The 25,767-nt window shown below is 41.3% G+C and overlaps 1 protein-coding gene across 3 annotated transcripts in view; it reads right to left on the bottom strand.

Moving 5' to 3' along the window:
* Positions 1–25,464, bottom strand: part of znf335 (zinc finger protein 335) — a 45,212-nt gene extending 19,748 nt beyond the window's left edge. Inside the window, exons 1-23 of one of the 3 annotated variants that reach the window (XM_060932008.1) lie at positions 25,344–25,464; positions 22,816–22,955; positions 22,466–22,664; positions 22,072–22,342; positions 21,866–21,943; positions 20,862–21,530; positions 19,938–20,078; positions 18,988–19,152; positions 18,422–18,683; positions 18,090–18,267; positions 17,633–17,745; positions 17,456–17,474; positions 17,172–17,309; positions 10,435–10,511; positions 10,167–10,327; positions 3,720–3,937; positions 2,462–2,561; positions 2,273–2,361; positions 1,853–2,130; positions 1,589–1,727; positions 1,046–1,252; positions 793–935; positions 68–207 (exon numbers count right to left, since the gene is read on the bottom strand). In XM_060932008.1, the coding sequence (XP_060787991.1) occupies positions 68–207; positions 793–935; positions 1,046–1,252; positions 1,589–1,727; positions 1,853–2,130; positions 2,273–2,361; positions 2,462–2,561; positions 3,720–3,937; positions 10,167–10,327; positions 10,435–10,511; positions 17,172–17,309; positions 17,456–17,474; positions 17,633–17,745; positions 18,090–18,267; positions 18,422–18,683; positions 18,988–19,152; positions 19,938–20,078; positions 20,862–21,530; positions 21,866–21,943; positions 22,072–22,342; positions 22,466–22,657 (3,778 nt within the window). In that variant the 5' untranslated portion in view covers positions 22,658–22,664; positions 22,816–22,955; positions 25,344–25,464. The remainder of the gene's footprint in view (positions 1–67; positions 208–792; positions 936–1,045; positions 1,253–1,588; positions 1,728–1,852; positions 2,131–2,272; positions 2,362–2,461; positions 2,562–3,719; positions 3,938–10,166; positions 10,328–10,434; positions 10,512–17,171; positions 17,310–17,455; positions 17,475–17,632; positions 17,746–18,089; positions 18,268–18,421; positions 18,684–18,987; positions 19,153–19,937; positions 20,079–20,861; positions 21,531–21,865; positions 21,944–22,071; positions 22,343–22,465; positions 22,665–22,815; positions 22,956–25,343) is intronic. The other 2 variants (XM_060932007.1, XM_060932009.1) reach the window with 2 other exon arrangements.
* Between the last annotated feature and the right edge of the window lie 303 nt (positions 25,465–25,767).

Below are 25,767 nucleotides of genomic sequence, written 5' to 3'. Positions count from 1 at the left end.
AGTTTAAACAAAAATCTAAGACAAAAAAAATGAAATCAGACTCATTAGATGTGTTGGGTTTACTTACTCTGCAGTGTAGCCAATGCCTCCTCATCACTGTTCACTATTATGGTCTGTTGGGAGCTGCTGGATCTGGGCTTGCGAGGCGGAGTGTCCTGCGTGTGCAGCCTCTCCATGTGGAACTTCAGATGGCCATTCCGGTTAAACCTGAGCGATACACACACACACATTTGTGGGGGTTGAAAAATATGCTGAGTTTGTGAATTTTCAGTATTTGCAGCTGCTTATACAGTGATATAAGGTACAGCTAGGGGTCTTGAGCAGACAAACTGCCTAGCCTTCAAGTCCTGGTACAGAACTTATCCATCATCATGGTGGAGTTTGGAACACAACAAATGCTTAATAAACCAGTCTCTGTGTCAGTCTTGCTCTTAGTGCATAGAGGAAAACTGTACAGGATGAAGCCTTGGTCATTATTTATTTATTCTTTCATTCATCTTCAGTAATTACTTTATCTTGTCACGGTGGCTCTGGAGCCTATTCCAGGAACACTGGGCATGAGACAGGAATACACTCCAGATGGGACACCTGTCCATCACAGGCCACCATACACACACACACACACACACACACACACACACACACACACACACACACACACACATCTAGGGGCAATTTAAAGTAACTAATCCACCTACTCACATGGTTTGGGAGGTGGGAAGAAATCAGAGAACCCAGTGAAAATCTACTTAAATCAAAAAATATCTATCATTGTAAAGTCCTGTTTCTCACCTCTGTCCACAAACTTCACATGAGAAAGGCTTCTCATTGGTGTGTGTCATCATGTGGCGCCGCAGGTCCTTCTTGTTTTTGGAGGCAAAGCTGCAGTTTGGGCATTTGTGAGGCCGCAGGTAGGCATGCATAGCCATATGAGTCTACAGAGAATAATCAGTACATCATGTTTGTTGTAAAAAAGGATCAAGTCAGTTTCTCCACCTCTAAACTTAACCTGAAAAATTACTCATATTTTAAGAGCATTGTCTACCTTAACCTCTGGCCATGATGTAGCAGTGAATTCACAATCAGGACATTTGAATGTGTTGGGGTCCAGGTGTGCCCTCTTGTGGTTCTCCATGTCGGAGCGTCCGTGAAAAGTCTCCATGCAGACCCGACAACAGAAGCGTTTGGGGTTGAGCTGCTGAGGCTGGGAAGTTGAGCTCTGAGATGGAGAGCCTGGGGCTTCACTACTCAGCTACAGATGAGAATTATGCAGTTAAATCTAGAACACAAACTTCACACTAAATATTCTCATTCTAGTGTCATGCTTTAAAAAAAAACAAAAAAACGTCAATACACTTTTCAAAGATACCATGGGTATTATAAGGTCTTTTAATAACATCTGGTATGATAATAACAACTCTATGTCAAGGTACACCTTGACAACATCTCAACAACTTAATAAAACACTGTATATGATAAAACACACTATCGATATATGGCTATACTGCATGCATTTGCTTCTCAACTAAGACCTACAGAATTATCTTTATTTAAGGTTATTTAAAAACACCCGAGTTGTAATGCTGACCTCTACTTGCTGAAGCACGCCATCAGTCAAACTTGAGCTCAAGTAGAACTTGTCTTTCTGTTCTTTCAGTGGTGTAGGGAGAGACATTGGCTCACTGCTTACCTCCACAGTCTGATTATCAGCTGAGCTCTCCTCCACACTGCGGCCACATATAAAAAGTAGTGTATACAGGTGCATTTTCAAAGTATGTGAAAATATTCCATACTATTACTTCCACATACATCTAACAGTGCTGGTGATGCTGATGGTGCCAATTGTTAATACCTATAAGCTGTGGCAGTGCTGTGAATCTCATCAGCAGCCTGTTCCACCACACTAAACTCTCGAGCGGTCTCATAAGCGCTGATGGCAATCTGTGCAAATTCCTGTTCGCCTTCTGCTGCCTCTTCCTGAGTCAGCGCCTCTTGCACGAGGGTTTCCCCATTCTCTGACACATAAGTCACTATGTTCTGTGGCTGCAGGGATGAGTCTTGACCTGCTGACTCTGCTGCAATCCAAGAACCCGCTTCCAGTGTCTTGCCATCCGATTTCAGCACAGCTACCTGAAAAGAGCATTGTTAAACATGAGACACAGAGTTACCTGAACAGATTGTGCAAGAGCCTATTTGGCTCTATCCAGGATTCTGAATGTGTAATTACTCATTACATATTTTAAATAATTAGGCAACCTTCAGACCACACTACCTGGAGCGATTTTCCAACTAACTCTCGTGCATTGCTCATGTTCAGGAGCAGGTCCAGTGCGTTCTGGGCAGACAGATCTGATGACTGGCCTACAATGATTAATATAAAACGAAAATTCCTTATCAAAACACATATGGTATGTTTTCAGAATTCAGATGTAGTTTGTGTAGTATCAGATGCTATCCAGACCTTGCTCGTAGATGATGGTGGTGTTTCCCAGTGCATCTTGGGACACAGATGCATTCCCAATTGGCTCCATGGTTTGAAGGGTTAAAGGATCCATGGTCACCTGAGAAAGAATGATCAGGATGTGTGATGAATACGTCTAAATCTTTAACATGCAATTTCAAAAACTAAGTACCAAAATCTATCATATTTTATTCACTCCATTAATATATTGTGTTGATTAAGTTTCTATAAAAGTAGCTCTAACAGTAGTCAGCTGCAAGGCAAATCACAACTTTATATTAATGCACTCGTACAAATGGTCATTCAAGTACTATTTTTTTATAGAAACAACATACATAGGTACTTGTATGGCAGACACTCACAAACAGATTTTAGAAATGTGTAACTGATATGGTCAAATTTTCTGAGATGTTTATTATTAATCAATTAATAAATCACATCATTAGGAGTTTTACTGTTAACAATTTTTAGAAAGAATAGCCTGTGTCTCTCCAGTACTTTGTAACACTCACACCCATTTCATACCGAGTGGCCAACCCAGGTTATACCCACGTTGATTTGTGCCTGAAAGGGTTAACCCATTCAGTTTTTAGCTCATCTGGCCACAGGTCAGGCCAGATGAGCTTATCCAATCACGCATTGTCCGTAGTCATTGTCCATCCACAATTTACAAAAATCGCTACTCCTCCTACAGGACTGATCGGATTTTGATCAAACTCAAACACAATGTTCCCCAGGTAGGTGTGCATAAAAGTTGTCAAGATGGTGGCGCCAACTATCATATTTACAATTTTATGGGCGTCTTGGCCGGTATGAACTACAGCCTCCTTGAGGTCATTTTTCAACATGGGAAATTATTCAGGATGAACAGCTTTGCAGTTTCTTGGTAATATGACAAGCTGCATTTTTGTATTATTACCGTCAAAAGAAAAAAAGATTGTATGTTGCTATAAAAAAAAAGTGATAACAGGAACAAATTTGTTTCACAGATGTGCCCCAATATTAATAGAACTATAAATGGATACAGAAAAAAGTGTTGCTTAAAATAAATTTAAAAATTGTTAGTGTTGGCAAATTGCTGTGGTATAAAAGGAATTCTTTATTAAAATAGTTCTTATTGGAAAATAAATCAACTACAGTGTGATAACACAACACACTACCCTGCCTTGATTTTTTTTTAATAATACAAAATTGGCGACATAAAAATAGTTTAAAATGTGACCAGTAAGCGTTACTCAGAGTTTATTTGAGGACTCACGATGGTGTTCCCTAGTGTCTGGTTCTCGTGCTGTTGTTTGAGTGCCTCTATCTGCTGAAGGGTGAAGAAGGGCTTCCTGCGCCTTCTCACTGGTTCCTCAGGGTTTGATTCACACCACTTTTCAAAGGCTTCAGGGTGACGGCACTGCATGTGCAGCCGCAGGTTCTTCTTGTGCTTGGTCATGAAGTGGCACATGTCACAGCAGAATGGCTTCTCTCCTGAGGATCACCCAGAAACCAACAGCTGTGTCATTAGATTGTTACAGAAATCACTTCCATTACTTGCTAGCCATGTTACCTTTGCAGCAATAATGCCAAACTAAATGAGTGAACATTGGTGACTCATGTCTTGATTCATCAACTACGTTTAGGATAAGCAGACAATTGTGTGAATCTAATTTTTCTTTGAACTACTGTATATGCATTATGGTGGCTGCAGACTATTGGCGGTGACATTAGCTTGCTACCACAGTGGTGGCATCTTGTAAGATACCGTATGCTGCATTCGACTAAAACTTGTAACTCAGAATTTCTGACCTCAGACTATTTAAAAAATAATAAAAAACAACAACAACAAAAAAAAACACACACACACACACACCACAACAAAGAAAATGGCCTCTCAACTTAAAATTCCTGTTTAAAAAGTCTAGAACTTCTCCTCGATCCTGAGTTCAGCACATGACGTCAAATCATCATGTCTGCTCATGAAGTGAAATATCACTTGAATGAATGAATGAAACCTTTATTATCACTAGTCACAGGTACCAGCGAAACTGACCATCAATCTGTCCTTACACACACACACACACACACACACACACACGATTGACAGAGGGGGAGCAGACAAGACAGGAAGACAGGGATGAAAAGAAAAATACAGAGTAACATGAGGAGAGGGGAGGAGAAAAAAAAGCAACCCCCACACTATGCTCCGATGAGGAGTACAGTATGGGAACATAAAAAAAAAAAAAAACCACCTCAGCACATAAGCACAAAATAACACAAGTACCCTTTACAACATGAAAACTCAGGACTTGAGGGGGAGAGGGGGGGCGTCCAGGGGTGGGGGGTAAAGGGGGGGAGGGGGGAGGTAGCGGTAACCCAGCGCAAGCAAGCAGCCGTCCGCTCCTGCAGCCATGATGGCACTAGTCACGCACCCGCTTGTCACACTGGGGGTAAAAGCGGCGACTACGGGAAGTGGGGGAAGGAATACGAGAGAGTCTCACAGCAGTGACCTTCAGGGGGAGATGTTGTCCCAGCAACAGCCTTGGCCGAGGCCAGTGCTGTCTGAGGGAGCCAAAAGCAGATAAGATTGGGATTGTTTGGTCTTGGGGCGAGCAGACGCATTCTTTTGCACGACCACTCTGTCTATTCTGGTCTCCGAATCAATCCATTTCCTTTGCAAAGCCGAAAGCTTCTCCATGATGTCATCCATGTTGCGGTTCAAGTTCTGAGTGCTGACAGCTCTGCCCACCGCTTCAATCATGTCGGGCAGCTTTATGGGGCTTTGAACAGCTGTCACCGTTGTCTGATTTCCTCGATAAACCAGGGCAATGCCTAATCCAATCAGCAAAAGTCCTGTAATCATGGTTCCGAATAGGTAGATGTCTTCAATGTCCTCCACAGAAAAACGTTCCGGCAGGACAGGCGGGTTCCCCCGAACCCAGGCTTCTAGTCAAGAAACTGTGTCAATTTCGTTAGGAGACCAGTTTATCAATTCCATGATTTTTTAGTTTAGAGAGCAGTGCAGAGATAGTCTCTCAATTATAGACAGACAAGACGAGACAAAGAAGCACAAGCAGGGAAAAAAGGGAGAGGAGAGCAGAGCAGAGGAATGTGACCGCCTTCCGTGAGAGCACGGAGGGGAAAAAAAATTTCTCTATACATGAATTTATAAAAGCATTTACTTTAGATCAACCAACATGGACACATTAGGTGGTTGGTTAAATCTATAACTGTAACCATGCAGTTTGTTATTTTGAGACTGTAAATACATCATAAAAGGTGTGTAGTGAAAATTCATTATGTCTGATAATTATAACTATTCTTTTAAGTTCGTTTCTTAAGACACGTATTTTTAAGTATGTTACCTCGCTTGTTGACAGTTTCGACGAACACTTCCGCCTTCTTCAAAACAGTCACCAGATGTCGAGTGGTGACGTGCCTTATCAGCTGATGTTACTCTATGGAGGCGTGAACGTCCCGCCCAATTTGACAGGTAGTCCACGCCTCCTGCTGTCAGGTCGCTAGCCCAGGACGGCGCTCCAGGTGTGTGACAGCGCGTACGCTCCCTCATCCCGGTTCATCGTCCTCTGCGGCCGCTTACGTATCTCCACTGCCTCCAAAATCCAACGCTGGTATCTGTTCTCTTCAGCGCGAATGACTCTGGCCTCTTCCCAATTCATAATATGATTTTGTCGTTTGCAGTGGTCTGAAATGGCTGATTTTAAGTTTTCTTGGCTTGCTTTTTCTTTTTCGGATCTTGTAAGTCTTTTTGTTGTTTCTTTTTCACATTCTAATTGGTGTTCTTTCCTGCGAGTGTGGAAGCATCTGCCCGTTTCACCAATATAGACTTTATTGCATGAACGGCAAGGGATTTCATATATGACATTGCATTTATTGTCCAGTTGTATTTTATCTTTGGGGTGAACTAGCAGCTGTCGGAGGTTCTTATATGGCTTGACCGGGGTGTTGATGTGGTATTTCCTCATGGATCGTTGGATGCGTTCTGTAACTCCTTTTATGTATGGTAATGTGACAAAGCCCCGGTTTGTTTTTTCTGTGTTTTTTCTTGTTTGTTTGTTTCTTTCCTTTTTTTGTGTCTGTGATTTTCCTGTCATTTACAGCACAGGACATAACAAAACTATTACATTTCATTTCCACGTCCACATATTTCCAATACAGAGGTACAATCTACAGACAAAAAGATGGATTTGCAATGGGGGACCCGCTATCTGCCACTCTATGCAACTTTTTTATGGAGGATCTGGAAACCCGAGCCATAGAAACAGCACCGGACGAATGCAAATGAAATGTAATAGTTTTGTTATGTCCTGTGCTGTAAATGACAGGAAAATCACAGACACAAAAAAAGGAAAGAAACAAACAAGAAAAAAACACAGAAAAAACAAACCGGGGCTTTGTCACATTACCATACATAAAAGGAGTTACAGAACGCATCCAACGATCCATGAGGAAATACCACATCAACACCCCGGTCAAGCCATATAAGAACCTCCGACAGCTGCTAGTTCACCCCAAAGATAAAATACAACTGGACAATAAATGCAATGTCATATATGAAATCCCTTGCCGTTCATGCAATAAAGTCTATATTGGTGAAACGGGCAGATGCTTCCACACTCGCAGGAAAGAACACCAATTAGAATGTGAAAAAGAAACAACAAAAAGACTCACAAGATCCGAAAAAGAAAAAGCAAACCAAGAAAACTTAAAATCAGCCATTTCAGACCACTGCAAACGACAAAATCATATTATGAATTGGGAAGAGGCCAGAGTCATTCGCGCTGAAGAGAATAGATACCAGTGTTGGATTTTGGAGGCAGTGGAGATACGTAAGCGGCCGCAGAGGACGATGAACCGGGATGAGGGAGCGTATGCGCTGTCACACACCTGGAGCGCCGTCCTGGGCTAGCGACCTGACAGCAGGAGGCGTGGACTACCTGTCAAATTGGGCGGGACGTTCACGCCTCCATAGAGTAACATCAGCTGATAAGGCACGTCACCACTCGACATCTGGTGACTGTTTTGAAGAAGGCGGAAGTGTTCGCCGAAACTGTCAACAAGCGAGGTAACATACTTAAAAATACGTGTCTTAAGAAACGAACTTAAAAGAATAATCATAAAAGGTGGCATGGTGGTGTAGTGGTTAGCACTGTCGCCTCTCAGCAAGAAGGTTCTGGGTTTGAGCCCAGCGGTTGACGAGGGCCTTTCGGTGTGGAGTTTGCATGTTCTCCCCGTGTCTGTGTGGGTTTCCTCTGGGTGCTCCGGTTTCCCCCATAGTCCAAAGATATACAGGTTAGGCTAATTGGTGGCTCTAAATTGACCATAGGTATGAATGTGAGTGTGAATGGTTCACAGGAGAAAACGTCTATAATAATCCAGTAGAAGGCAACGGGAAACCACTACTGTAATGTCCCCTAAAGACTCTGATGGCTGAAGCCATCAGAGCAGCTACGTCACTGTAGTGATATGCCAAAATGGATGGATGGAAATCCATCATAAACATATGATCTCATGCTAGCTTGTTGTGAACAAAACACACACTTTCATGACAGCGTCCATGTTTTTTCCAACCTTGTAGCTCACGTTTGTCAAGATAAAAAATTGAGTCCAGTGTTCTCCATTTCAGAATGCAGCAATAACTACTACCACAAAACAAATGTAGAAATAAACCGTATACCAATAAATTACCACAGAATTCTTGTCTGAATGTTGGTATGCATCTCTCTTATTTGCTATGAATTATGATGGATTTTTATAAGCAGAAGCTTGTACTCAGCATAGACGGATTATCTCATAGGCAAAGTGTGCATGTGCCCCAGGTCCTGGAGCCAATTTGGGCCCATTGGACATAATATTTATCATCATTTTTTAACATGTAAAGTATTTTTGTATTTGACTCCTAAAGATGTATATACTGTCCAGTACATTGTATATAAAGAACAAAACAGACTTAAAATGGCAGTAATTTCATTCATTCAATGTCAAACTAAGGAACATAATTTCAAAAGTAAAAACATGCTGTGTGGTTTTGGGTTACCCTATGCTACTGCGCGAGCAAACTCTGTGTGCTTGGAGAGGGCACAGGCAGTGATTGTGTACTATTTGCGTGTATAGGTAGGGGCCCATGGCCATGCTAATCTGTTCATGGTACCCGTTTATAAAATTAATTCAAATCAATATTTTGTGTCAACTTAATTTTTTCTTGGCAAATAGTTGTATATTAAGTGGAATACGCCTCAGTTTCAGGACAGTTTCCCCCCCAGCAATAACTGGCAATAAATTGATTTAAGAGAGACTAAATTACATTCAGATATGGCATATATTTTGAATGCAGTGCAAATGGATGAATCCTGAAAAAAAGAATTTTAAACAATATGAAGTTTCAATCTTGTAAGAGTACAAAATTAATTTGAGTATTAAGTGCAGAGCTATATAAACTAAGGCCCTGTCCACACGGCAACGGATTCAGGTGACTCCGATACAATTGCTTATCGTTTAGGCCTGGCGTCCACATGGCACCGGCGTTTTGGGTGCCCAAAATGCAATCTTTTTGAGAACGGGTTCCAGAGTGGAAAGATCTGGCAACGTTGCCGTTGTGAAGTCGTCTGGATGAGTAGAACGGATTTGTTTACGATGACGTCACAACCACATGACTGAGTGCTTCACGCCGGGTAGAAGTGTAACGAACTCGATGCGAGTTGTCAACAAATCCTATAACTTGGTTCATGAAACGCGCTTACAAAATATTTTCACTGTGAATATTTATTGTGTAATGGTGCAAAGTGAGAGAGAGAGAGAGAGAGAGAGAGAGAGAGAGAGAGAGACTCTGCCCTTAGGGCAGAGTCAATCCCGCCAGCAAAAATAGGGAAAAAAAAGGAGTGATCTCACCTCTTCAGATGTTGGTTTAAGTCCTACAATACATTCCTCAAAAAGGGCGTAGAAGAGCAAATTAATCCATCAACGTGTAGCATTCAATTTATTCCGGACCATTAAAGACACCGCCTTCCGCGTAGAATCATATGTCATCCTCGCCGCCATATTGGATAGGTCAAAGCGGAGAATAAAGATTCATGTGCTGCGTTTAACTGTACCAACAGGTTTACCGTCCAAACGAGATCACATGGGATTACCTTTCACAGGTGAGAAACAACAAATTAATCCATCAACGTGTAGCATTCAATTTATTCCGGACCATTAAAGACGCCGCCTTCCGCGTAGAATCATACGTCATCCTCACCGCCATATTGGATAGGTCAAAGCGGAGAATAAAGATTAGCTGCGTTTAACTGTACCAACCGGTTTGCCGTCCAAACGAGATCACATGGGATTACCTTTCACAGGTGAGACTGGAAAAATACTTTTCATTGTATTTGGTCATTATAATGTAATTTTACGAACAGATTTTCCTGACTTTGTGGCTAATATGAAGTCTCGCGCATAATAGTTTATGCGCATGCGTCCTTACTTCTATTGTTCTGGTGTCTCCGAAGGGACCATCTTACAGCGCCCCTAGAGGTGTGGCATGTGTATTGCATCATTTTCAGCAAGCGTTGCGTTGCCATATGGACCTGATATTTTACTGATCGTTGCCCATTTGGACGCGATATATTTTTAAATAACATCTCGTTGCCGTTGTCGTGTGGATGTAGCCTCAATCACCATCTATGTGATACTTTAGTCAGTGTACAGCCTCACTCACCAGTGTGTTTGATAGCAATGTGCGACACCAGGAAGTCCTCTTTGCTTGTGGAGTACTTGCAGTAGTCGCATTTGAAAGGCTTATCATTGGTGTGAGACAGTTGGTGGTTTAGAAGTTGCTTCTTATCATTACAAGTGACCTCACAGAACTCACATTTAAATCTGATTGAAATAAATGATAGTTTAGATTGTGAATAGGCTTCATTTTAAACTGAACTAGAATGTATGAAAAATAAGAAGTGGGGATAAACACATGTATGGCAACTTACAAGCTGTTTCCACAGTTTTGAATATGTGTGAGCAGATGCATTTTGAAAGTATATCGTTTCTTGAAAGACTTTCCACACTGCAAAGTGCACAGAATAAAAATAATTTCTGTCAGAAACTGGCAATTTCAAAACACATGAAAAACATGTCATAGGTTCTACAAGTGAAAATCTGACCCATTATCATGGTGACTTGTTTAAAAACAAACAACATACATGTCAACCTATACGGAATGTCCGTATTTTATACGGATTTGATTCAATAAAGGTAGTATACGGGCATACAAATAAAGTTATATGGATTCTTTAAAAAACTTCAATATTTATTTTGAGCTATAATCAATTCCCACGATGATAAAAGAGCGCATAACATTCATTTACAAACGTACTGTACACCACAGAAAGCACAAACAGCCAGTAAAGAGTCTTATGAAATTGTGCGTTATCTTGTGGTAGCGAGACTTCGTTCCACTTTTGATCATGTGCACACCGCATTGCGAGAATCCCGCCAACCGGGAAGTAACATTTTGTCTGAAATGCGTATTTCCACCTGAGCGACTTTCAATAGCGACTGAAAAGATTCTGAATGGGCACTCCGGCAAGATCAACACAGACACTTGCTGTGACATGCAGCCTAGTGAGTATTGGGGCAGACTGCTAAAAAAAGCTGTCATGGAGTACAATTCAGAACATTAGAGTGACACTTTGTGTTTTTGTCGAACATTAGAGCTTTGTATTCATTCTGAAGGTTTATTGTTATTAATATTGAATAAAAAGTAACTTGGATATATCATTATTAATTATCATTCAAATTTTAGGTAAATTATTTTAATTTGCATCTTATACGGATTTTATAAGGGAAATACGGATTTTGGAGGTTGGTTATACAGGTTTGATTGACCAAAGGTTGACATGTATGAAACAAGCAAACAAAAAAAACCAACAACAACCCTATCATGCTGCATGACAATTTAACAGAAAAAAAGTGTGTTAGTAAGTCTGTGTACTAGATGTTTTGCCGATTGTGGTAGAGAGAGCTGTCTACCATGTTGCTTCAAAATTTCCCATAGCTATTCAAGTTTGTTGAGATCTGGTGACTGAAGGGCATAACATATGCATTATATACAGGGAGTGCAGAATTATTAGGCAAATGAGTATGTTGACCACATTACCCTCTCTATGCATGTTGGCCTACTCCAAGCTGCATAGGCTTGAAAGCCTCCTACCAATTAAGCATACTAGGTGATGTGCACCTCTGTAATGAAAAGGGGTGTGGTCTAATGACATCAACACCCTATATCAGGTGTTCAAAATTATTAGGCAACTTCCTTTCCTTTGGCAAAATGGGTCAGAAGAGGGATTTGACGGACTCAGAAAAGTCAAAAATAGTGACATATATTGCAAAGGGATGGAGCACTCTTAAAATTGCCCAGCTTTTGAAGCGTGACCATCGAACAATCAAGCGCTTCATTCAAAATAGTCAACAGGGTCGCAAGAAGCGCGTTGAAAAAAAAAAGGCGCAAACTAACTGCCCGTGAACTGAGGAAAGTCAAGCGTGAAGCTGCCAAGATGCCACTCGCCACCAGTTTTGCCATATTTCAGAGCTGCAACATCACTGGAGTGTCAAAAAGCACAAGGTGTGCAATACTCAGGGACACGGCCAAGGTAACAAAGGCTGAAAAACGACCACCACTGAACAAGACACACAAGATGAAACGTCAAGACTGGGCCAAGAAGTATCACAAGACTGATTTTTCTAAGGTCTTATGGACAGATGAAATGAGAGTGAGTCTTGATGGGCCAGATGGATGGGCTTGTGGCTGGATCAGCAAAGGGCAGAGAGCTCCAGTCCGACTCAGACGCCAGCAAGGTGGAGGTGGGGTACTGGTATGGGCTGGTATCATCAAAGATGAGCTTGTGGGACCTTTTTGGGTTGAGGATGGCGTCAAGCTCAACTCCCAGTCCTATTGTCAGTTTTTGGAAGACACCTTCTTCAAGCAGTGGTACAGGAAGAAGTCAGCATCCTTCAAGAAAATCATGATTTTCATGCAGGACAATGCTCCATCACACGCATCCAAGTACTCCACAGCATGGCTGGCCAGAAAGGGTCTAAAGGAAGAAAGATTAATGACGTGGCCTCCTTGTTCACCTGATCTGAACCCCATAGAAAACCTGTGGTCCCTCATCAAATGTGAGATCTACAAGAAGGGGAAACAGTACACATCTCTGAACAGTGTCTGGGAGGCTGTGGTTGCTGCTGCACGCAATGTTGATCGCAAACAGATCAAAACACTGACCGAATCCATGGATGGCAGGCTTTTGAGTGTCCTTGTAAAGAAAGGCGGCTATATTAGTCACTGATTTGTTTTTTTGTTTGTTTTTGAATGCCAGCAATGTATATTAGTGAATGTTGAGTTGTTATATTGGTTTCCCTGGTGAAAATAAATGAGTGAAATGGGTATATGTTTGTTTTTTGTTAAGTTGCCTAATAATTATGCACAGTTATAGTCACCTGCACACACAGATATCCTCCTAAGATAGCTAAAACTAAGAAAGCCCTACTCCAACTTCCAAAAATACTCAGCTTTGATATTTATGAGTCTTTTGGGTTCATCAAGAACATAGTTGTTTTTCAATAATAAAACTAATCCTCAAAAATACAACTTGCCTAATAATTCTGCACTCCCTGTAATTTTCATACTCATCAAACCATTCTCTGAACTGTCGTGCTCTGTGGATTTGGGAGAGACCCCTTTCATCACAGCATGAAGGTGATCAATCAGAATAACTTGTATTAATTTGCAGTGACCCTTTCAAAGTTGTTTTCCTTTAATCTGTCACCCATTTCCATTTACACTAAAATTACATACTTCTTTTTCCTCCTTTCTCCCCACTGTCTTTAACATACAGTCCACTCCGAAAGTACCGGAACGGCAAGACCATTTCTTTTGCTTTTACGATACACTGCAGACATTTGGGTTTGAGATTAAAAGATGAACAAGAGATGATAGATCAGAATTTCAGCTTCCATTTCCTGATATTTACATCTACTTGCAGATGTGTTAAACAATTTAAACCATCACCAACATCCTCCATAGGACAGGGGTGAAGATATCACAATCAATCATTTGAAGAGGACTTCAAGCGTATAAATATAGAAGCCATACCACAAGATGCAAACCACTCATCAGCAGTCAGAAGAACATATTAGGATTTGCAAAGAAATTCTGAGAGGAGTTCTGAAACCAAGATTAACCTTTACCAAACTGACAAAGTCCAAAGTGTGAAGAAAGAAAGAATCTGCTCATGATCCAAAACATAAAAGCTCATCAGTCAAGCATGCTGGAAGTAGTGCCATGGCTTGGGCTTGCATGACTACTTCTGGAATGGGCTCACTAATCTTTATTGATATTTTAACTCATGATGGTAGCAGCAGAATGAATTTAGAAGTCTACACAAAGCTAATTTACAGAGAAATGCATCCAATCTAATTGGGAGGAACTTCATTATGCAACAAAACAATGACCCCAAATGCACTGCCAACACAACAAAGAACTTTATCAGGGGGAAAAAAAGTGGAAGGTTTTATACTGGCCAAGTCAATTATCAGTCCTTAACCCAGTTGAGCATGGAGTTCACCTACGGAAGAGGAGAATGAAGGGAGAAACCCTGAAAAGCAAACAAACACCTGGAAGAAGGTGCACTACAAGCCTGGAAAAAGAAGAATGCAAGAGTTTGGTGATGTCAGTGTGTTGCTGGCTTGATGCAGTTACTGCAAACAAGGGGTGTGTAACCAAATCTTAAGTGATACTTACTTTAATACTATCTATAATTTTGTTAATCTAGTAGAGCTGTTAAGGCCCTATAAACATAAGAATTGTGCACAACATGATAAAAGCATGAAACTTTCAGGGTTTGTTCTCCAGGGCATAACAATTAATTTAAGATCTGGAGGCGCTCTTAGTTTGACCTTGGAGGTCATTTATGTGCAATTTCAATGGACAGGATTAAAAATTGGGGCATTTTATTATACAAGTGTGACAAAAATTGTAATTACATGTGGATTTCCATTTTTCTAGGTCATGAGGGTCCATTTATAGTGATATTACACTTCGAAGTCAAGGTTAAGATGAAGGTCACTCTAAAATATATGATGTGTTATGTCAATTTCAACAGCTTTTATGATTTTGTAGCATATTGCCAAGCAGTATATACTTTGTAATTGTAAAATGACTTCCAAATGAGTGATACAAGTGATACAGGCCTAATGTGAGTATTCTAATCATTGCAGTCTCCAGAACATGCACAAAGGGCAGTACACTTCAATTCTGCCTTTTTGCATTTGCAGTGACCACAACAGCCCTTTTTGCAACCACAATGCAAAAGCTCATAGCACGACTGTGAGGCCTCAGGTAGCGTTATCCAAAGTGGCTGCCATCCATCGTCACTGTTAACCCATCCCTAGTCTGAAGGACTTGGCAACTGGGGCCTAATAACCAAGGCAAGGTTCCATACATGAGCCTGATACATGGCTCGTTTGATGTGTTGTCTCAAAGCAGCTTGTGTAGGGGGGATGTTTCCCAACGATCTTGACTTTCGTGTGAAAAGATGTTTCCATGCCTCATTGACACCTACACATGCACTTGTTCTGTCATAAATGAGAACAACAAAGCGTTCCAGCTGTGACAAAGACAGGTCACTCAGTTTTTGTGGCATTTGCAACATTTCGTGAAAAGCCTCCGTGACTTCTGGGTACACAAGCCACGTGTCCCAAGCAGTCTTTTTACCACGGCCACAGAATGCTGATGTTGTATCACAGCCAGTGAAAGAATGAAATGCGAGCAAAGCATCACTAGTGGAAGGACCAAGAACAGCAACCACCTTGTGGATGCCAATATAGCAGAAAGTGCTACCAGTTCCAAAGGCTATCCACATTTCTTCAAGGTCAACTTTCTGAAATACAGCTACTGCCAAGACGACCACATCTGAATCCACTGTTCTAACTAACACATTCTTAAGTCCCTTTTTAGCAGCATCTGCCACATGAAGGAATAGCCTTGTGTCTGCCTCCTCTTGAGTGCATGGAACCAAATTACTTACATCACAGTCAACAGGAGAGCTGAGGACATTTTTTTCGTTTGTGGCATATACTTCTTTGCCAGGAGCTAATGCCATGGCAGCAATTTGAACAGAAAGAAAGTGGAACAATTCTGTTTTGTTTTCACTAACAGATAAGAAATCCTTCCAGTTTAATGATTAAATTTATGTAGTTTACCTGGGTATCTATCAGTTACAGTTCATCTGCCATTTCCCAATTTTACATTATTATCATTACGTTTTTTTGTTTATTTCATTCATTTACCTCTATGGGTGTATATCTATTTATGTTTATTTACTTGATTATGCCTTAATACATGCATATTTATACTTACTGTACATTTTTAGCAAAATTGCTCCCAAAAACACACCCATTTCAGCTCTCATGCATAGAAATGTCCTATTGATGACCTCAATGACCTCTAATTGACCTCCAAGGTCAAACTGAGAGCGCCTCCAGATCTTAAATTAATTGTTATGCCCTCAAGAACAAACCCTGAAAGTTTCATGCTTTTATCATCATGTGCATGATTCATCTGCTTATCTGCTCTACTAATCTACAAATTGGATGGTCTTCCACCAAAGGTGTCACGTTCTAAGTTATTTAACATATCTAGATGTAAATATCAAGAAATGAAAGCTAAAATTATGAGCGGTCTTCTCATATTCATATTTTGATCTCAAACCCAAATGTTTTCAGTGTATAACAAAAAAGAATTAGCCTTGCTGTTCCAATATTTTCAGAAGGCACTGTACATACCCATGCAAGGTTCTCATCTTTTCTTTGAATGAGTCACAAATATTTGTATGCCATTAAAATACCTAGCATGTTTAGCAGAGTGTGAGAGAGTGGCTGATATGAGCATGCAACAACAGGCTAAAGTTCATTAGTGAATTTGTGATCACTAACAAGGTCACCAATCATAGGAGTGGTATTATAATACTCATAGGAGATTTATTCCCAAACCATTCCTGTTAACAAAGTGTATACTCTGGTAAACAAAGGGAAATTAAGTATGGATGCCTTAGGGCCTCTGCATGCTCTTGCGACAAGGCTTTCGCAGATAGCTTTTAGCAGACAGTTGTAATTTATCGTTGAGCGGGGAGTAATAGGCGTGCGCGAAGTCGCTAGGAGTAGTTGGTGGGTGTGGTTAGTGGAGTGTTTATCCTCCGGTTACTTATAATGACTAGAACTGGAGTCGTATAGATGTACGTACTTCCTCACTTCCTCGATCAACTGCTCTTCATGCTGCTCCATCTTCGCTCGTGTTTTTAAAAATGGCGGTCGTGAAAACAAAACAAAACGGGAAAGTAGGGAAGCGGAAGTGTGTGTACAGCGGATGTAGAGTGGACCAATCAGAGCCCTCTTGTCTGCGACACTGTCTGCGAGGCTTCTGTGGTGGTCACAATTTTTGGGAGGTGCGTGCAGAGCGTCTGCGAAGGTGGGGGGGCTACGCAGACGCCATCTGCGACGCCATCTGCGAGGACTGCGTTGTCAGCATAAATTGGCCTTTAGTGTTCTCCAAACTAAACCGATCTCACAGATGGAAGCTTCTCTGCATGTTCACACATACTATTATGTATACCCAAGTCACCTGTTCTTTTGCTCTCTTAAATTCCATACATTTTACTTATGTTCGTACCTTATCACACATGTGTGGTTTCTCTGAGCTGTGTGTCTTCATGTGCTGTGTAAGGCGTTTCTGCATGGGGTAAACACGATGGCAGATTGGACACGGGAACTCAGACACCTTTGGAATCTGGGGAGAACCATCAAAAGACTGCCATCATATTAAAAGCTGATTGTGACTTCAGCTGTATGTAACCTGAGATGACATCACACTTTGAACTAAAGTAAAAACAGAATTTTAAGTTCAAAATCTGACACTATACTTTAAATATCTACCCAGAAAAAAGTCAATCTTACCAGGCCTGTCTTCTTACGCCTGAGGTGAGAAACAAAGACATGTTATAAAGAAGAATATTGTTTGCATAATAATAATAATAATAATAAATACTGAAACCACATCTGCATAGTGTTTCAAGCCTGCATTTTAAAATTTCTGTATACAATCTTTCAGTGTTGTACCATTGGAATCCTTACTTCTCTTTGTTGTGAACTGCAGAATGTCGGATAACGTCCTTCTTGTAAACACTTGAATAGTCACAGACATCACACTTAAATGGTTTGGTACCTTGGTGGTTGAACATATGCTCCTACAAAACATAGAAGGATGGCTTTATTTGCACTGCACTCAAGAATGGAACCATGAACATTCCTGAAGCAAACCAAGTATGAAATAACTAAGCTATAGCTTGCTATTTTGGTTAAATTTCAAACAAACTTTACACAAAAGAATAGAAATATTTCTTCAGACGTCTTGGTCAGATGACCACATGCAATTTTGCCTTTAGGAAAAGCTAAAATACATACATTTGTTGAAACACCATCACAGTAAACCTTGTTTGAAAACATGAAAGTCAGCTGAGAGTTACTTTTTCCAGTGCTAAGCAGAGGAACAGATCTCTCTGTGATAGAACAAATGTTTTAACCAACTTACCTTAAGTGAAGACCAACGTTTACAGCGGTAACTGCACTGCTGACACTTGAAGCGTTCTGGATCGTTGCCCTCATGAGAATCCACATGAAATCGGAGGTCCTCTTGCGACAGAAAACGTGACCCACAGATCCAGCAGTTATGAGGTCTCAACAGAGGCTTGAGGGACTTGTAGTACTTGCTTCACATACAAAAAAAAAAATTGATGAGCACATATAAATAAAAGTCTGTCGCTTTTGATGGTACATGTCCATGATCTTGCTGATAAATGAAATGTATACGCACTGGTCACACCTAGTTCATAATAAATGAAAAGTACATAAGAGGGAACTTACTTTCTGTTAATATATTTTTTATACTTTTTGCGGAGAAAACGCCTTGATGGTCTTCCGCGCTTCCGTGGGAAAAACTCATCATCATCAGGGCCATTATTTGAAGAGGGATCTTTGTTCTCTGAATCTGATTGGCTGACACCTTGCTCCACAGCACAGCCATTAGATATTGAGGCAGTTCCATTCTCCAACCCAGAAGAACTGGCCTCTTCAGGAACCTGGGAGTCCACTGCAGTGTTTGTCTGAGGCACTGACACTACTGTTGCTGTAAAGTAAAGACACAAATGATGTGTTAGCAAAGAGTACTAATTAAATTTGAGTCAAGGTTCTCCATCCTCTGCACCGTTTTGTAACTTGAGTTAATTAATTAGGTTATTAACTCTTTCTATGGTGCTGCATGGCCATGGTGTGGAATATGCAAGACATAATTAATTTACATGTACATGGTTCTTCTTGTTGTTATCATACAATGGACAACCAACATAAACAGCATTTGCAAGGTATTGTTTCTTGTAAATAATAAATGCGATATTGAGGAGCACAAAATCTCCATTTTGTTCATCACTGACCTGTGTAACTTTGAGGGAAAAAAAATTTACGGGGTGGGCCCACCATCCTGCGAGGTCGCTTCAGTGAGTTAGAGGACAAAGATGAAGAGCAAGAGGCAGGAGCTGGTCGATGTGTAGGTGGTCTGGTTCTCAGCTGTTCATCCGCTGGATTATAGTCACTGTCCTCTGAAAAATTAAAGAAATACATTAGTAAGGATAAATCACCCAAATATAATGCTTTGTACACATACAAAACTCCATAAAAACAAGAGTATTCTGAAAGCACAATATCCCCCGCTGGCAACTATGCCATAACTCTGGTAAAATGCGACTGAATTTAACGAAATTACAATATGCATATTACCGACATATACCAAAGAATCCTGCCAAGTTTTGTTAAATTCCTCCAAACATTGTGAGAGGAGATGATTTCAGAAGGTGAGCACCCTTCCCGGGATGGATGGATGGATGGATGGACGGACGGACGGACGAACATCGCTATGACATAATCCCCCTTCGGGCCTTTCGGCCAGCACACCTTCATAAAATTGTGAAAGTACAAGGTTGTTGATCAAGGGCCGAAACTCTGGTAAAATGCAACTGAATTGAACAAAATAACGCGTAGTACTGACATATAACAAAGCCTTTTATCAAGTTTGGTGAAATTCCTCCACAAATTGTCAGAGTTGATTTCAGAAGTTAAGCGCACCCTCATGAAATTTTCAAATCATTATTTCGTCATTCAAGGGCTGTAACTCTGGTAAAATGTGACCCAATTTAAAAAAAGTTACAATATGCGTATTACCGACATATAACAAAGAATCCTGCCAAGTTTCGTGAAATTCCTCCAAAAATTGTGAGAGGAGTTGATTTCAGAAGGTGAGCACCCTTCCCGGGAAGGACGGACGGAAATCGCCACGACAATCTCCATTCAGGCCTTTCGGCCAGCAGGGGATTAAAAAAAACAACACCTTCAGGATCATCAATGGCACCGGCATCTATGATGTCATCATCTTCATCTTCTTTTAGCTTTTTCTTCATTTTTGCCCCTAGTTGTGCCAGTGTCTCAGATTTTCTTGGTCTTCCACGTCCTCGCTTTTTAGGAGGATCACCTTGGTGACAAACATTACAGATGATTATAAAAGACATTCTGAACTCTTAAAATAGTACTCCAACCAAGAGTACTTTCAACTAACATAAAGACTTTATTCATTCTAAGCATGCATTTCTCATGCTCACTGGCCTGTTCTTGTCAACGGTTTTTATCCCAGACACAAGCCCTGGTAGAGACGTGCATGTGTCCATCTCAAAATTCTGTTACGTTTTCTTTACATTCCATTTGTAATTATGTAAAAAGTATGTTATTGTCTCAAAACATGGAAACGTAGAAATTTGTGTCATGCATTACGGAGGTAGCAGATAGGGGAAAGGAGGGCATTGGGTTGCACACTTTTTTGTTTTTTAAAAAAAGTTATATGGTAATAAAGAATGTAACTTTAACAGGGTAACAGAACAAACAAATATATAAATAGAAATTAACTGGCATCAACGCCAATGTTAAAATTGCAACAGTTTGCCAACAAGTCAACTTTTTTACAGTAGAGCCTATTCTCCACACTGTGGGGCAATAAGCCCCACCAGAAGAGTCCAACTTTCAATTTCTATTTCATTTTACTGGATACAGTTATCCTGCATTCCGATTGGCTCCTGAGTAATCTGTAATAATGTCTGACATGCTGCTGATAAATTCCATGCATTTTCAATGGAGTGGGGCCAAATACTCCCCTTTCCCCAGAGATTTTTTTAAACACTGATTTTCTTTTAAGGAACCTCCAGTTTTCCCAAAAAACTTAAGAGAACATAAAAAGGCAGCAAGAAATTTCAGTTCTCCTCACCTGCAGGTTTGAAGTGCCTGTCTCTCATGTGATTGATGAGGGTGTCTTTATAAACACTTTTATATGGACACATCTTGCACTTGAACTGTTGCACAATGACCACCTCCATCATTTCTTCAAGCTCAGCCAGGTTGGGAGCCCTGTCCCCTGGCCCTGCTGCCACTCCAGACTCCACCACAGCACCATCATCCTCCCTGGGCACTGCCTCAGGCTCTGGAAGGGTGGAGTAAGTACCAGTGCTGCTGATGTATGGTCCAGCTTGGCTTTCGCTGCATTCCATCTGATCTTGGAGACTTGAACCTGCTGTGTCAGCCAACGAGTGCCGCACGGTGCCATCATCCACACTGCTACTGTCGCTACATTCAACTGCGCCGCTGCACTCAGCCACATAGCCTCTCAGCGGTTCCTCTGATTCATCCACACCATAGTCTTCAAACTGAGACTGACCCGGATCACCTGTCTGATCTGGATCAGGCCGACTAATGCTGCTGCTACTGCTGCTGCCATCCTCATGCTCACTGTAGTCTGAATGGCCTGGCTGGTCGGGCTGCAGGCTTTCTGATAGATCAGCCTGATCCAAGCAGGTAGAGGTTGGCCCATCAGATAAGGCATCAATAGTGAGGCGGCTGCATAAGGCCGAAGAAGACATCTGCGCCACCATGGGAGCTCCTACAGACCGAAAAAGATTTTAAAGCCTATTTTCAAAATGTATTGCTATAAAAGCAAGAAATGCCTTGGGCAAAAAACTATGTAATAATCAAATAGTTAGCAAAAGTAGTATGTAACCAGTCTCATAATATGAGGGTTAAATAGAAGCACTGCACTCTCTTAATCACTTGCCTTACAGTTAGGAAACTGCATACAATGGCGCAACATTTTTAGAGAGGTATATATATATTTTCAGGGAAGACTGAGGTGTTCACACCTCAAAGGTTAAGGCAGCAACAAAAAGATAGATAATGCCAAACACATTCTTATTATCATAAGAATTTTTAAATGCTCACCATCATCAGGTCCTTGCAGGATCAGATACTGAGTGGTCTCTGCATTGTCATCTTCTGCACTTGTTACCGCAATACATCCTGTAGAAAAATAAAATATTAAAACATTGAATAATATTGTAATCTTGGAGGACATAGTTGCCAAACAACCTTTGATTTTATTGCACAGAAAAGTGTAATGATCTTATCTAGTTTAGAGTTAACATAACCATTCATTATATCAGGCCCAATGGTGGACTCAATTATTTTGTCAATGGCAGAGCCCAGGTCTGAAGAGGTGGAGGCTGTTGAGTCAGACACCATCATCCCTCCTTCAGATACAGCACTGGAGTGCACGAGGACCTGCGGTGACTCAGACACCAGAACTGACTGGGTGACCGTGGACACACTGGAGACACTGGTCGACTGTGCAACAGAGGAGGAGTCTGGGAGATGGACACCACGCACATCTGTACTGGAGCTTGTCTCTGGAATAAAGACCTATGACAACAACAGGTCAGTGAGCATGAGAAATACATGCTTAGAACAAAGGAAGCCTTCATGTAAGTTACCAAAAGACCTTACCAACAATATATTTTCTATTAAACTGACAATATTTCCTACCAAAAGACCCTCAGAGCTCTGACCAACATGGCAGTCAGACTCAGGCGCAAGGGTTGGCAGTGTGGCCGTGTCACTGCTGTCTGCAGACATGGCTTCTGATGACTCCATTGCCATGCCGCTCTCGGATGGCTCCTCCATCCCTGAATGTCCCACATCGCTGCTGCTCTCCACCTCCATATCCTCTGAATCCATCTCCGCTCTGGAGGAGTAAACGGACATAGTTGAATGGTGTCTGACAATCAGCTTTTAGCCAAAATAGACTACATACATGAAAAGTGCAGTTAAGCACCTTCATATTTATGGTTATACCCAGTATTTGTATGCAATGCTTGAATTATATAACTACATACTGCCTGAAACACTTGAAAATATGAAGGATCTGAGCCCTGCTGTGTGTTATCCACAGGGTGAAAAGTTGAAAATGAATTCAGGGTCGCTTGTGGGTTTAAATGATAGATGGGCTGGTGACCTGTAGCTAAATTTAAAAGACCTAGGGGGATAACACACACACACACACACACACACACACACACACACACACACACATATACCTTTTTAGAAGAACAAAGAAAATCATTTGTTCATTTATTCATCAGTTGGCACAGCGGTTAGCACTGTTCTCCCCTTGTCTGCATGGGTTTCCTCTGGGTGTTCCAGTTTCCTCCCGCAGTCCAAAGACATGCAGATTAGATCAACTGGCTACACTAAATTGCCCACAGATGTGAATGGTTTTTATGCCTCCGCCATCATAAGGTGCAGGAGGCGTTACGCAGGGGTGATAGCGTTCCGGCGCCGCGCCGGATTTCCGGCGTACCGTGGCTGGGGAAAAAAAAAAAAAAATCTAGTTCGCCCATTGTCCTGTGTCATTCTGAGATGCGCAGATAGACAGTAAAGGGAATTCGGAATTCCCTTTACTGTCTATCTGCGCATCTCAGAATGACACAGGACAATGGGCGAACTAGATTTTTTTTTTTTCCCCAGCCACGGTACGCCGGAAATCCGGCGCGGCGCCGGAACGCTATCACCCCTGCATTACGTTTTTGGGTTGTCCGTCTGTCCGCCCGTCCGTGCGTGCGTCCCAAAACCTTGTGAACACGATATCTCAAAGGCTAATGAAAGGAATTTCACCAAACTTTCACCATTTGTGCATTTGGGGACAAAGATAAACTGATTAGATTTTGAGGTTAAAAGGTCTAAGGTCAAGGTCACTGTGAGGTCAAATATCTGTCCGAAAGCATTGTGAACACAATATCTCCAAGGCAAATGAAAGGAATTTCACCAAACTTTCACCATTTGTGCATTTTGGGACAAAGACAAACTGATTAGATTTTGAGATCAAAAGGTCTAAGGTCAAGGTCACTGTGAGGTCAAATGTCTGTCCGAAAACCTTGTGAACACAATATCTCCAAGGCTGATACACGTAATTTCACCAGGTCACGATTACTGTGAGGTCAAATGTCCATCCCCAAATCACAGCTTAATAAGGCGTGTAGTCTACCAGGCGGAGTCGACGCCATTGGCGTCAAGTTCTATCTTTCATCTCTACATTAGTCCTGTGATGGCGAACTGTCCAGGGTGTACCCTGCCTCTCGCCTGAAGTCAGCGGGGACTGGCCCCAGCTCACCTATGACCCTGATGGATAGGCAATATAGAAAATGGATGCAAGGATGGATGTCCATTCAGCTTCAGTAATTGCTTTATCCATTCAGGATCATGGCAGCTTCTAAGACTACTTAAGGAACATTGGGCACAAGGAAGCAGTACCCCCTGGATTGAGACACCAGTTAATCAATGGGCACACGTAGGAACAATTTTGAAGCACCAATCCACCTACTGTTCCCCCCCTTGGGGGACTCAGAAGAATCCCACAATGACACAGGAAGAAGATGGGGGGAACGTTACTACAATGTTTCTACACAGAAAACAAACAAATTAGTTAACTAACAATGGAATATTGCGTTCTAACATAATTTAAGGTGACAAGATTATACATTCTAAGTTTACGTTTTTACTTAAAGGTCGGTTGGTTAGCTATTTATTTGCTTATAACAAGGCGTATTACACTTTAAAACAGCATCGAGCCCAGGTTGCTCTGGAGCTAAAATCTGCTGGTGAGGACATGTGAGGGACACACACTCCCACTTTCCTTCCGCACAGCCGCAAACAAAAAAGTTAAAGCACCTAGCAAACAACTAGTAGATCAGTTTATGGACATCTTCGAAATAAACCTGCATTGAATGGTTTAATGGAGTCAAGCGGACCATATCAGTGACTCATGATGAACACAACGCTAACTCTGTCACATAGTGATATGTTGTTATGAAATACTGTGACCAAATGTAGTGCTAACTGCAAGGCTGCCATTAGCCGCCACAGCGACTAAAATGAGCTATTTAGCTTGTGTTAGCTTAATTCCATATAAATTAATTAGCGTCACATGATTTTCTGCTCAAACTTCGCGTTAGAGACAGAAACAAGAGAGAGAGCTTTTGGTTAGCCAACTCGACTTAATACTCAAGGACAGCAAGAAGGCCATATTTGTGTTTGACACTCCTAAACGCAGAGGGCAAAAAAAAAAAAAAGGAATTCGCAGTATGAGTTGTGAAAAATGCTTTATTCCAACTACATGCACGTAGAACTCATGCCAAACCATGACCACTCTATAAACCGTAGTGATTTAAATAGGAAAAGCTGCCCTCCGTCCTGCCTGCAGCACGACGCCATTTTAGAGCCTCGTTATTTTCCACTCAGGCAATGTGAGAAACTGCTCAGGGACCTCGAGGGCCTACATACGACACAGACCGTCCGAAATTTCCCCCTGAATAAAAAAATGAAGCATAAACATGGTGACAGACTCTAGACTCGACATTTTTCTTACCACGAATGCGCTTCTGGTCTGTATTCCTAGTCCTTGATGCTCTGAAATAAACAGGCGTTTGTAAGCTATCCTCGCTACTGCTTTCTAGTCGGGCGCCATCAGTATTTCCTCGCTTCCTGTTCCAGCTGACCGGATCCTGTTTATCTGAGAGAGCGCAGCTCCTTGCGCTGTCTATGTATTTAAAAATTAAACTTTTTATGGCAAATATATATATATATATATATATATATATATATATATATATATATATATATAAAACTTAGACTTTGTTTGCATAAACATATATAGTATAATAGCTTAGTTTTGCATAAACATGTATAGTAGCTTATTTGGTGTATATTTTTCTGTTCGGTCAATTTTTTGGTAGATTAATGTGAGAAGTAGCTTAATGTAAGATTTCAAAATGGTTGCTAATTTCATGTTA

The sequence above is a fragment of the Neoarius graeffei genome, chromosome 10 (assembly GCF_027579695.1).
Source record: "Neoarius graeffei isolate fNeoGra1 chromosome 10, fNeoGra1.pri, whole genome shotgun sequence".
Taxonomy (NCBI): Eukaryota; Metazoa; Chordata; class Actinopteri; order Siluriformes; family Ariidae; genus Neoarius; species Neoarius graeffei.
The sequence above is the reverse complement of the archived record's forward strand: the minus strand, read 5'-3'. Positions and strand labels throughout refer to the sequence as shown.